The 13,974-nt window shown below is 53.7% G+C and overlaps 1 protein-coding gene across 1 annotated transcript in view; it reads right to left on the bottom strand.

The window, feature by feature from the left end:
• Positions 1-13,974, bottom strand: part of TMEM120B (transmembrane protein 120B) — a 56,920-nt gene that overhangs the window by 3,966 nt on the left and 38,980 nt on the right. Inside the window, exons 7-9 of the mRNA XM_062182657.1 lie at positions 2,610-2,675; positions 2,201-2,262; positions 742-834 (exon numbers count right to left, since the gene is read on the bottom strand). Coding sequence (XP_062038641.1) covers positions 742-834; positions 2,201-2,262; positions 2,610-2,675 — 221 coding nt within the window. The remainder of the gene's footprint in view (positions 1-741; positions 835-2,200; positions 2,263-2,609; positions 2,676-13,974) is intronic.

Here is a 13,974-nt window from a genome sequence, read left to right on the forward strand (position 1 = left end):
AGGTACACACACTTACACATTCGTACATAAGTTACAGGGGGGATTTTAAAAAATTGTGGAAAAACAGAATTATGGTACAACAATGTTTTGAAGGGCAGGGGTTGAGCCCAGCAGTCACGACACTGGTTATCACACCTGCACCCCACACGGGAAGGCCTGGTTTCAGTCACAGCTCTGGATCCTATTCCAGCTTCCTGCGAATGCAGACCCCGGGAGGCAGCACCTAGGGCTCAAGTAACCAGGTCCCCATCACCCAAACGAAATGCCTGAATTGAGTTCCCACTCCCAGCTCGGAGCCCCAAGCCTCTGTGGGCATCTGGGGAGTGAACCAGCAGATGGGAGTACTCCTTCCCTCTCTCTCTGCATCTTGAATTACTAAAAAAAAAATTTTTGCAGCGAAAAAGAAAATAGAAAAGCATGTAGACCTTTGTCAGAATATGCATTTCCCACAAACTTTTTGGTGAGCCCTCGATATGCACAGCTAACACCAGGCTAACATTAGGCATGTTCTAAAATGCAGACAAAAATAGACTTTTAAAAAGGGTGGCAGGCCTGGCATTTGGGCAGCGGCACACGTGTCACTGAGACAGTCCATGAGGAATTCTGGAAAGCACGCGGGATCAGGCAGGGCAGCCCGGCTGTGCCGCGAGCTATGCCTCGGGATGTTCCTGCCCCACCACGCTCGGTGGCGGGAGCTGGGCTGGTCCAGGGCCTCCTCCCCTCTGCTCCCCGGCTACTCACCCACCGTGAGGTCCAGGTGATTCCTCTCTCCCAGGGCTCGAAGCCGGTACAGGCAGCCTCTCTGGTAATAATACTGTAAGAACTGGACGCAGCCTGCAGGGGGAGCACAGCGCCCAGATGTCCCCTCTCTCGCCCAAATCCACAGCCATCAGGCAGAGGGCACCCCGGCTGACAACCCTCTCCCACCTGTGACACACACACATTTCAGTCTGAACCTGCTCTCTCCCTTACCCAGAATACAAGGAGATTCCAAGGACAAGAGTACCCATCTAAGCCCCAACTAGATTAGAAATGTCTAGAGGGGCTGACGTTGTGGCACAGCAGGTAAAGCTGCCACCTGCAGTGCTGGCATTCCATATGGGCGCTGGTTCAAGTCCTGGCTGCTCCACTTCTGATCCAGCTCTCTGCTATGGCCTGGGAAAGCAGTAGAAGATGGCCCAAGTCCTTGGGCCCCTGCTCGCGTGTTGGAGACTCAGAAGTTCCTGGCTCCTGGCTCCTGGCTTCAGATCAGCCCAGCTCCGACCATTGCAGCCATTTGAGGAGTGAACCGGCAGATGGAAGACCTCTCTCTCTCCCTGCCTCTGCCTCTCTGTAACTCTGCCTTTCTAATAAATAAATAAATCTTAAAAAAAAAAAAAAAGAAAGAAATGCCTGGTGTTTTCTCATGCATGCAGTGCGCACTCAATGGATGCTTGCAGGAATGCAAGATGTCCCTGTGTTGTGCTGGGTGCTGTGTGCAATGCTAAGACACATGACAAGAAACTTCATAGTTGCTAAAAATGAGATCCTGACAAGGAAATGCAGCCATGATAAATTGGCCAAATAAAACTTGATGAAAATTGCTAAAAAGCAGATTAACATAGTAAAGCCCCATGCACAGAAGGATCCCGTATCTGTAAAATCCATATAGCGTAATCACATGCATATTTATGACTAAAAAACGCTCCAGAGGACGCAGATCTCAACTGGCACTGATCACTCCTCTGGGCGAGATGACACACAATTTCCATGCTGGGCTCTGTGCATTTGCATTTGTTTGCAAGCACATTTTTATGAGAAAATTAAGCCATGGTTTTAGAAAAGGCAACATGTATGTGGAATAAAAAGAGAACAGAGAGGTTCCTGGTGAGAAGGCACAGCCTCTCAGCTCCCCGCCCAGAGGAGACCCTGGGACCGGTGCATTGCAGATAAATTCACAGCCACTCTCAAGTGGTGGATTTAGTTAAAACAGGTAGACAAGGTAAGTGTCCCCAACACTACCCCGTTCCCAAGGGGGAACTCGGTCCCCTCAGCGCCTGTGGCTCCAGGAGACAGGTGGGGGCTGGGAGATAGGATGGAGGAGATCTGGGAGAAAACTGCTCTCTTCTGGGTTTCCGGAACCCCCTCCCACCCCGCCCCAGCCCAGTGGCACTGATGTGAGCTGGGGGCCCCTGCACAAGGCAGGCCGAGAGACACTCACTCTGAAAAATGGAAAATGCTAAAAACTGGTTGCGGAACTTCTGATAAATTAGTCCGTTAGGCCTGCAGAGAAGGCGGGAAAAAGACAAAGGTGAGGCTCGCGTGAGACCCGACTTCGCCCCGGCCCCAGCTCCCGCCCAACCGCGAGAGACTGAGACTGAGGCCACCGCTTCCTGCCTTCTGTGTCCTGGCCCCGGGCACACGGCCTTCGGGAAGCTGCGCTTGCTGCCCCCGGCCTCGCTGCTCCGCGACCTCCAGCCCCACCGGCCAGTGGCGGGCTTCTGGCCCAGTTGTGAGCTGACACTTCCCTTACTGGCCCAGAAGTCAGCCCTGGAAGCCCCCCACTTTGGGCCCCCTCCCCAGAGGCCAGCCCCATTCCCACTCCCTGGGGGACTGGAGGGGAGACTCACCAGGTCAGCATCACTCCGGACAGGAACGTGGAGACGTAGTGGTGAGACACCCACCAGCCTTTGATCCTTGGGAGAACGAGAAGGAAAGGAGCTCAGGGTGGGAAACACAGGGGTCTGTCCTGGCTTCTCAGCCTCGATGGGCAGGGGCCGCTCTGCAGACCCCCTGGAATGAGACAGACCCAAGCCATGCGCTTGCTCTTCTTACAGATGTACAGCTTCAAAACCCCTGCTGATGGCCCCAGAACACCTCCCTAGCCTCACTATGCCTTCAAGCCCCTCCCGTCCCCTGTCCCCTGCACTGAGGCTTCGAGCATCCTGGTCTTTTTTTTTTTTTTTTTTTTTTAATATCTCGTTTCATTTTCTTTTTTTAAAAAAATATTTATTATTTATTTGAAAGAGTTACACAAAGAGAAAAGAAGAGGTAGAGAGAGTTCTTCCATCCGCTGGTTCACTCCCCAATTGACTACAATGGCTGGAGCTGTGCTGATCCAAAGCCAGGAGCTTCTTCCGGGTCTCCCACGTGTGTGCAGGGGCCCAAGGACGTGGGCCGTCTTCTACTGCTTTCCCAGAGCATAGCAGAGAGCTGGATCAGAAGTGGAGCAGCCGGGACTCGAACAGGTGCCCGTACGGGATGCTGGCACTGCAGATGGAGGCTTTACCTGCTACATCACATTGCCAGGTCCAGCCTCCTGTTCTTAAGCTGCTGCCACCTCCAGGCCTTACTTAGGGACTAAATTTTGTTCCCCAAACTCCTGTGTGGAAGCCTCACCCCTCAGTACCTTAGAGAGTGACCAAATGGCAGAAGGCCCCTCGAAGGGGTAAGTGAGGTTAAGGGAAGTGGCAGAGGTGTCCAGTATTAGTGGTGCCCCCAGAAGAATGGGAGGAGACATTAGGACAGGGTGCACAGAGAAGGGGCCACGTGAGGACACAGGGAGAGGGCAGCTGCCTGCAGGCCTGGGAGAGGACTCAGAAGAAACCGACCCTGCCAGCACCTCGACCTTGAACTTGTGGCCAGCAGAAGGCGTTTCTGCCTTTGCTCATGCCTGGGGTGGGGGGGCAGGCTGTCAGGGCAGCCTCTGTGCTCACAGCTCCCTCCACTCCCCCACTCCTGCCTGCCTGGCCCCTGGTCCACACTCACCTCCTCTCCCACAGCCCAAGAGCCTGGCTCGGGTCACAGTCCCCATCTCACTGTCTCGATGGTGCTCGCCACCAAGTGAAATCATGCATTTCTGTTTCCTGTTTGTTACCTGCACCCTTTTCCCACTCACACATAAACTCTCCAAAGAGCAGGGGCTGGCTCCGGTGCTCACCAGTGTGCCTGAGATGCATGGGCCCCAGAGCTGCCCAGGAAATGTGCTGAATTTGCACGTGTGTGCACACACACACAAGTGTACTACATCACTCTACTCCAATATGAGGGCACTTCCAATGCTTGGGGAAGGGGCAGGCACTGTGGTGCGGCACTTCAGCCACCCCGGGACTCCTGCAGTCCCTATCAGAAAGCCTGGGTTCAAGTCCAGCTTCCTGCTAACGCACACCCTAGGAAGGGAACGGCTGATGGCTTAAGTACCTGGCTCCCTGCCACCCCCGCAGGAGACCGGGATGCAGCTCCTGGATCCTTGCTTTGGCCTGGCCCTGCCCCAGCTGTTGTGGACATTTGAGGGGTGAACCAGCAGATCGAAGATCTCTCCTTTGCTCCCTCTTTCAAGTGAATAAGAATTTAAAGCTTAATTGTAAAAGGTTATATAAGATGGAATAAAAAGACAAGCCAATTTCGGTACACAGATGTATGACATCCAAGCACATGAGCACAGGGCTCTGAGGGGTCTCGCAGACATGGCTCCTCCCCACCAGCCCCTCCCCGCCCCTGCCCCAGGCTCAGCCCCCGTCCTCTACAGCAGTGTCGGGGGACCTTGCTCCCAGAGCTCAGTGTTCTCCCAGCCCAGAGTTCCCGGGTCACAGGAGGAGGACGCAGGGCTGGTTGTCAGCTCCTGCTCAGAGCCAGGAGGGAAGGAGCCGGACAGTCCAACCTCGTCCCCGCATCTGTCTCAGCGGGCCTCCTGGGACTCCTCTCTGGGAGCTGCTATCCAACACGTGGCAGCAAAGCGCTCTGGGAAATGCATCCTGGGTGCAGCAGGTTCGGTCCCCAACAAGGACCAGGCTGGAGGGCAGGGGAAGTCCATGGGAATAGCAGTCTCCAAAACTGTCTTGGAAAAGCAGGGAAGAGGGGCAGGAAGATGGAGCCCAGGGTGCTACTATTCACCAAAAAAAACAACAACAGCAAAAAGGGGAGCCTGGAGGGCTGCTGGGCTCGGGGAGGAGACGCCGGCCAAGGCTCTCTGTATGACCAAAATCTCTTGCAACTCCCTTCTCGTCTTGACTCCCAGGCCAGTAACTAGAGCTCAGTCACTAGTTGCTGTTTTCTTGTTTTTAAAGATTTATTTCTGGCCGGCGCCGCGGCTCACTAGGCTACTCCTCCGCCTTGCGGCGCCGGCACACCGGGTTCTAGTCCCGGTCGGGGCACCGGATTCTGTCCCGGTTGCCCCTCTTCCAGGCCAGCTCTCTGCTGTGGCCAGGGAGTGCAGTGGAGGATGGCCCAAGTGCTTGGGCCCTGCACCCCATGGGAGACCAGGAGAAGCACCTGGCTCCTGCCATCGGATCAGCGCGGTGCGCCTACCACGGCGGCCATTGGAGGGTGAACCAACAGCAAAAAGGAAGACCTTTCTCTCTGTCTCTCTCTCTCTCACTGTCCACTCTGCCTGTCAAAAAAAAAAAAAAAAGATTTATTTCTTTGAAAGTCAGAGTTGCAGAGAGAGTCAGAAAGGTCTTCCATCTGCTGGTTCACTACCTCAAGTGAACTATGTCACTACATCATGGCCAAAGCCAGGAGCTTCTTTCAGGTCTCCCATGTGGGTGGAAGGGGCCCAAGTACTTCTACTGCTTTTCCCCAGCCATTAGCAAGGAGCTGGATTGAAAATGAAGCAGCCAGGACATAAACCGGTGCCCATATGGGATGCCAGCACTGCAGGCAGTGCCACAACGCTGGTCCCAGCTCTGTCATTCGTAAGTGTGACGTGGGCATTCCAAGGTACAGTCTAGTTGGCTTTTCCTCAGCCGTCACTACTAGTGGAGTCCCCTCATGCAATGCCTGACTTCTCCATGGGGGCTACTGGAAGTAGGATGGTGGGGTCAAAGTACTCTCCAAAGCAGCTACCCCAACTCACTCCCATCAGCAGGGCAAGAGAGTATCTGGCTCCCCAAGCCCTTAGCAACACTGGGGGTCACGCTGACATTTCTGTCCATTTTCTCAGGCAGAACCTGGCCCAGTCCTGAGGTTTCAATTTGCAGTTCCCTAACGAGCAGGTTGGAATGGTCTTAAACCCTCCAGCTACAACACTTGCATTCTAAGAGCAGGGACTGGATCTTAAGGAAAAAAAAAAAGATTTAGATTAACTTATTTATTTGAAAGGCAGAGTGACAGAGAGAGGGGGAGATCTTCCATTTGCTAGTTCACTCTCCAAATGGCACTAACAGCCAGGGCTGGGCCACAGCCAGGAGCATGGAACTCCAAGCCCAAGCACTTGGCCCAACACCCACAGCCTCCCAGGCAGTTAGCCAGATCAGAAGCACAGAGTAGCCAGAACTAGAACCATCCCACTCTGACATGGGATGAACACGTCCCAGTTGGCAGCTTAACCCACTGCACCACAACACCCACCCCTGGGGACTGGACCTTCCTCTCTCTGCCCCTCTTCACAGTCCATGCAACAGTTCGGGGCACAAATGAGCAGTTGGAGCAGCAGTCACAGGAGTTATAGGGAGGAATAGGTTTGTTTTTTTTTTTATATAACTCTGTATTCCGAATACACAGAGTACCAGGTAAACAACCAGTGCTCTATAAATATAGACATGAATGCAGGGGCGTCCAGAAGGTGTGGCTGGCAAAGGGAGTGATTGGCCTAGATGCCACCAGCTGAGAGGTGACAGGAAAAGGACAAGACATCCCCCCCCCCCCTCTGTCCTGAGCATGACCTCCCAACCCACTGCACATCCCTACCTTGCCCTTCGGAGTCTAAGGGGACCCCAGGCTCCAATTTCCTAATAGCAAAGGCTGTTGCCCAGACCCTTAGATTTTCAGCTTAAAGAGTCACCAAGACAGAGCTGGCACCGTGGTGTAGAAGGTTGAGCCTCCCACCCGCAGTGCTGGCATCCCATAGAGGCACCGATTCGAGACCCAGCTGCTCCACTTCCCATCCAAGTCCCTGCTAATGTGCCTAGGAAAGCAGCAGCAGCAGATGACCCACGTACTTGGGCCCTTGCATCCACACGGGAGACCCAGAAGAAGCTCCTGGCTCCTGGTTTCAGCCTGGCCCAGCCCTGGCCATTGCCGCTATGGGGAATGAACCAGTGGATGGAAAGTCTCAGTCTCTCTCTCTCTCTTTGCCTTTCAAATAAATGATTTTAAAAACAACAAAAAATAGGGGCCGGCACCATGGCATAGCAGGTAAAGCCACCGCCTGTAGTGCTGGCATCCCATACACATCCCAGCTGCTCCATTTCTGATCCAGCTCTGCTGTGGCCTGGGGAAGCAGCAGAAGATGGCCCAAGTCCTTGGGCACCTGCCTTCAGGTCGGCGCAGCTCCAGCTGTTGTTGTCATTTGGGGAGTAAACCAGCGGATGGAAGACTTCTCTCTCTCCCTCTGCCTCTCTGTAACTCTGCCTTTCAAATAAAATAAATAAATCTTTGAAAAAATAAACAGTAACTAAGACATCTCTCTGCAGTGTCTCCAGAGCTCTCCAAAGCCACCTGGAGCCCCCACACTCCCCATCCTGCCTCCCAAAACACCCTGCCCCAAGAAATGTCCTGGTGCTGGCTAGAAGGACTTGAGCCAAACACAGACTCCGGGCAGCAAGCTTGACCGAATGGTGGCTTTTAATTTCACAGCTCGCTGTACCCAAGGCCCAGCTCTGACAGATGCCACCAATCAGCATGACCCAGCAACACTGGCTGAGGCTCGAAATTGCTTCCTCCCCAGCTTGGCACTCATGAGCCCTCTTGTCCATCTGCATACCCAGGGCCCTGGGATGGACTTGCACATGAGCGTGTTTACATAACAGTTTTTATTGTGGTATCATTCAGATGCCATAGAGTTTGCCCATCTAAAGTGCACAATTCCAAGGTTTTTCACCACAGCCAATCTTGGAATCTTTTTATTGCCTCCAAAATGAAACCAGCACCCTCAGGCAGCTGCTCTTGGGTCCCCTTTGCCCTCGAAATAAAACAGGTGGGGCGTGGGCTCTTTGAAAATGAGAACACAGTGGATGTCCCAGGAGGAGCCTGCCCTGGTCACGGGGGACTCTGTCGACAGTCTGTGGCTCCTCCCCCAGCTCCCAGACACGGAGCCATGCTGACACGTGTGGAGAACAGAGGCACACAGGAGCCACGCTGACACGTGTGGGAGCCACGCTGACACATACAGAGAACAGAGGCACACAGGAGCCACGCTAACACGTGTGGGAGCCACGCTGACACAGAGAACAGAGGCAAACAGGAGCCACGCTGACGTATGGAGAAGAGGCACATGGGAGTCACGCTGACACGTGTGGAGAACAGAGGCACATGGGAGCCACACTGACACGTATGGAGAAGAGGCACACGGGAGCCACGCTGACACATATGGAGAAGAGGCACATGGGAGTCACGCTGACACGTGTGGAGAACAGAGGCACATGGGAGCCACGCTGACACGTATGGAGAAGAGGCACATGGGAGCCACGCTGACACGTATGGAGAAGAGGCACATGGGAGCCACGCTGACACATATGGAGAACAGAGGCAAACAGGAGCCACGCTGACATGTGGAGAACAGAGGCACACGGGAGCCATGCTGACACGTGTGGAGAAGAGGCACACGGGAGCCACGCTGACACGTGTGGAGAAGAGGCACACGGGAGCCACGCTGACGTGTGGAGAACAGAGGCACATGGGAGTCACACTGACACGTGTGGAGAACAGAGGCACATGGGAGCCACACTGACACGTATGGAGAAGAGGCACACGGGAGCCACGCTGACACGTATGGAGAAGAGGCACATGGGAGCCACGCTGACACGTATGGAGAAGAGGCACATGGGAGCCACGCTGACACATATGGAGAACAGAGGCAAACAGGAGCCACGCTGACATGTGGAGAACAGAGGCACACGGGAGCCATGCTGACACGTGTGGAGAAGAGGCACACGGGAGCCACGCTGACGTGTGGAGAACAGAGGCACATGGGAGTCACACTGACACGTGTGGAGAACAGAGGCACATGGGAGCCACGCTGACACGTATGGAGAAGAGGCACATGGGAGCCACGCTGACGTGTGGAGAACAGAGGCACACGGGAGCCACGCTGACGTGTGGAGAACAGAGGCACACGGGAGCCACGCTGACACATGTGGAGAACAGAGGCACACGGGAGCCACGCTGACACGTATGGAGAAGAGGCACACGGGAGCCATGCTGACATGTATGGAGAACAGAGGCACATGGGAGCCACGCTGACACGTATGGAGAAGAGGCACATGGGAGCCACGCTGACACGTATGGAGAAGAGGCACACGGGAGCCATGCTGACATGTATGGAGAAATGTGGCGGGCCTGGCACTGCTCAGCCCCAGGCTGTTCTTGCCTTCCCGCTGAGGGGATGGTTTCTACTCCATAGCTCTCTCCTAGCCTGCCATCACTGCATGTCTATGTCCAAGGATGGGACCTTGTAAGCCCACAGATCCAGCACCACGGGCTGGTCCCTAGAAGAGCCAGTCCGATGGCTGATGCAGTACCTGTTCAGGCCCAGAACTAATGGCAGTGGACGTCGGCTGGTTTACCCATCTGTCAATCACTACCCATGCTGGTTCTGGAACCTCTGCTTTCTCGTAGGGAATCAGCTCACCTCACTCTAGGTGTGGGTGAGAGGGGTGGAGCTGAGGAATGTAAGTGGGCACATGACCCACACAGCCAGTCAGGGCTCTGTAACCCTCTAGCAACAGTGATTGGCTGGGAGGTAGGTGTGCAGCCAAGTCTGGCCAATCAGAAGCCTGTCTCAAGATTCCACTGGCATCTCTTGGGGGTGGAGGCCTCTCCAGGAGGTTGGCCTGCACAGTTGGGAACCAGTTAACAGTTCCAAGTCCCCATCCCTGACCTCCAGGCCTGCTTCGCTGACCACACCTGTGGCTCCAATTCAGGTCGTGCAAGCAAGAGCAGGACGAAAGAGTCTGAGTGGCAGGCGTTGTGGCGCAGCTGATAAACCTGCCCCTTGGGTCGCCTGCATCCCATATCAGAGTGCCTGGAACCAAGTTCCCCCCTCTGCTGCTGATCCAGCTTCCTGTTACTATGTACCTGGGAGGCAGCAGATGACAATTCAAGTACTTGGGCCCTTGCCACCCACGTGGAAGATTGGCCTCCTGGCTTCAGCCTGGCCCAGCCATGGCTGTTGTGGGCATCTGGGGAGAGAACTAGCAGATGAAAGACACTGCTTTTTCTTTGTTGCTCAATATTTCAAATAAGAAATAAACTTAAAAAGAACCTCAGTGAGGGGCCGGTGCCATGGTGCAGTAGGTTAATCCTCTGCCTGCAGCACCGGCATCACATACGGGCACTGGTTCTAGTCCCAGCTGCTCCTCTTCCAATCCTGCTCTCTGCTATGGCCTGGGAAAACAGTAGAAGATGGCCCAGGTCCTTGGACCCCTGCACCCACGTGGGAGACTGGGAAGAAGCTTCTGGCACCTGGCTTCAGATTGGCCCAGCTCTGGCCGTTGTGGCCATTTAGGGAGTGAACCAACAGACGGAAGACCCTTTTATCGGTCTCTCCTTCTCACTGTCTGTAACTCTACCTCTCAAATAAATAAAATCTTTAAAAAAAAAAAAAAAAAAAAAAAGGGCCGGCGCCGTGGCTTAACAGGCTAATCCTCCGCCTTGCGGCGCCGGCACACCAGGTTCTAGTCCCAGTCGGGGCACCGATCCTGTCCCGGTTGCCTCTCTTCCAGGCCAGCTCTCTGCTGTGGCCCGGGAGTGCAGTGGAGGATGGCCCAAGTGCTTGGGCCCTGCACCTGCATGGGAGACCAGGATAAGCACCTGGCTCCTGCCATCGGAACAGTGCGGTGCGCCGGCCGCAGCGCGCCTACCGCGGTGGCCATTGGAGGGTGAACCAACGGCAAAAAGGAAGACCTTTCTCTCTGTCTCCCTCTACTGTCCACTCTGCCTGTCAAAAAAAAAAAAAAAAAAAAAAAAAAAAACTTTGGGAAAAAAAAAAGAGCCTCAGTGAGCCCAAAAGAGGAGAGCAGAGCACCAGGAAGCCCACGTGTTTCAGCTTCACTGTCCCTAGAGCCACCAGAAAGCCCCCAAGGATCCCCCCACACACACACAGCTTGGGTTCGATCCTTTCCCTAAAGACCCTGGCTGTCTACTGGACAGCAATGCTGGGCCCTGGCACTGGCCTGGGACACTCCAGAGAGGAGAAAGGCAGAGTTCAGCCCCACGGGGAGGCCTCCTCGCAGGCTTTCTTGGAACGGTTTCCCCGTTGTTCCCTGGTGAGGGGCCAAGCAGGAGGGGAACGGCACAGGCATCTCCTGCTCCCAGGATAAAATCGGCTCTGAGGAGGAGCTGGGTTAGGACGGGGACTAAATCGCCACAGATGCTGAGGATGAGTCACAAGCTGGTCACTCAGCTTCGGCCCACCTGCCTGCCCCCTCCCCTACACGCTGGCCACAAGCTCCTGCAGTCATTCCAGACTTGGGGAGACAGGCATGGGGGCTCCCTCACCACCAGGAATTCCTTCAATCCTATTTGCCACGAGAAGATCTTGAAAAAAAAACAAACAACAACAAAGAACAAAAACCACTGGGTGCTCACAGGCGGCCCAAAGTGTGCGTTATTTCTACACCCCTGGCTCAGGGTCTGCACCCAAGGAGGTGCCTGCTAAGTGTGAGATGGATGGCAGCCGGCAGAGGGGCCCAGTGGACCCTCCCCAAAGCTCTGCATTAGAAGCTCAAAGACAACAGAGCAGAAGCTGCCGGGGACCAGGAAAACTCCAGCTACACCCGGGGGCAGAGGGAGCGGCGTTTGGTGCAGTTGTTAAAATGTCGCTTGGGACGCCCATGTCCTGGCTCTGCTCCTGAGTCCAACTTCCTGTTTCTGTGCACCCCAGGAGGCAGCAGGTGATGGCCCAAGCAGTTGAGTCCCTGTCTCCCACATGGGAGACCTGGACAGAGTTCTGGGCTCCTAGTTGCAGGCATTTGGACAGTGAACCAGTGGATGGAGTCCCTGTCTGTCTGTCTGTCTGCCTTTCAAATAAGTAAAATAAAAATTAAAACAAAAACAACTGCTAGGCAAGTGAGGCTTGACCCTGAGACTCCATTTTCTCCCCCTCTGGCATATACTTCTGTTCTTGGTGAGCTTCATACTTGCAAGGACCCCGTCAGTCCTGCCTCCTTCTTTATGGCACCCCCGCCCCCCCAGCTCATCATATAGAAAAATGAGCAGTCCAGAGAACTCGTACTAAAGCACAAATGACCGTTCAGGGCCCAGCATGCCTGGGCACTCTTGATATGAGTCCATCAGAGGACAAAGCATCAACAGAATTAGCAACCAGAGAACTTGCCCATTGCCCTGGTTCCGTTTCCCCACAGCCTGGTCCCCCCCACCGCAACCACACCCAAAAGCAGAGGGATTATTATCTTAAAATTAAGGCAAACTAAGAATGTTATTTATTTGGTAAGAGTTTCTACTTCAGTGTTTCCCAAGGCGTGGAGCTTGTACCACCTAGTTCCTTTATGATACCAGATGGTAACACAAGAAGTCGCTGATCACGTGAGAACAAGTCAGCGTTTGGGTTCTTGTTCCATTCTCCTGAAGTCAGAGAGTCTCTGTCGACTGCCAGCATGTCTTGGATGCCTCTCGAGGTCGGCCACCCTCCCCTTCTCCAGAGAGAAAGGCCCAGAGACCCAGGAGGCAAGGATAACCGTCTGCAGCGGTTGATGCAGGAAAATGGAAGGGTGCTTTTGCAGGACCCTCTTTCCTGCAATTGAGGTGGTTGTTGTTTTTTTCCCCACAGATGGTGGCACAATAAAGTTTCCTTTTCAAACAGATTCACAATTAAGTTAGAAAGCAATGGGAGACTGGTTTAAAATAGGAGGAAATTATCTCGCAGGTGGTACCTGAATACAGCAAGAACAGCGCCGTTGAGAAACACTGATCCTTGCTAAGTGGCTACGGGCTACACACTGCATTCCCCTCGAGTCACCGTGGCCCCCGGGGGCCCGGCCCGAGGGCAGCACTGGTCCTTACCTCTCGGCTCTAGGTGCAGGGTAAGATCCGGCAGGGCAGGGAGCTGCCATTAACAGACCACCGAGCAGACAAGTGAGAAGGTGGCAAATTAGCTGGGGGCTGGGAGCTGACCCCATCCTAAGCCCAAAGCTCCGAGACTTCATCATTAGCCCCCAGGAGGGAGTGTGTGTGTCTGTGGGTGTCTGTGTGTGTGTGTGTCTCTGTGTGTGTCTATGTATATATGTGTGTGTCTATGTATATGTGTGTCTGTGTATCTGTCTCTGTGTCTGTGTGTGTGATGTGTGTATATGTCTGTGTATATGTGTGTGTATGTCTGTGTCTGTGTGTGTGTATATGTCTGTGTGGATGTGTGTGTGATGTGTGTATATGTCTGTGTGTGTGATGTGTGTATATGTCTGTGTGTGTCTGTGTGTGTGATGTGTATATATGTCTGTGTGTGTATGTGTGTGTCTGTGTGATGTGTGTATATGTCTGTGTATTGTCTGTGTGTGTATATGTCTGTGTCTGTGTGTGTATGTGTGTGTCTGTGTGATGTGTGTATATGTCTGTGTCTGTATATGTCTGTGTCTGTATGTGTGTATATGTCTGTGTCTGTGGATGTGTGTGTAATGTGTGTATATGTCTGTGTGTGTGATGTATGTATATGTCTGTGTGTGTCTGTGTGTGATGTGTGTATATGTCTGTGTCTGTGTGTGTGATGTGTGTATATGTCTGTGTGCGTATATGTCTGTGTCTGTATGTGTGTATATGTCTGTGTCTGTGGATGTGGATGTGTGTGTGATGTGTGTATATGTCTGTGTCTGTATGTGTGTGTCTGTGTGTGTCTCTGTATCTGTGTGTGTATGTGGCAGGTGCTTCCTCTGCATCAGGAAGGACCAGAGGTGAGAACAGCAGTGAGGTTAGAATGGCCAAATTCTAAAAAAATTTATCAAGCCTGTGGACAACAGGCCCTCCAGAGGCCGGACATGATCTTAACTGGGTCCCAGACTCAGCTCAGAGGTGGGAAGGAGATGAAGAGAAAATAGCCGGGCTTCT

This window comes from Lepus europaeus, chromosome 23 (genome assembly GCF_033115175.1).
Source record: "Lepus europaeus isolate LE1 chromosome 23, mLepTim1.pri, whole genome shotgun sequence".
Classification (NCBI taxonomy): domain Eukaryota; kingdom Metazoa; phylum Chordata; class Mammalia; order Lagomorpha; family Leporidae; genus Lepus; species Lepus europaeus.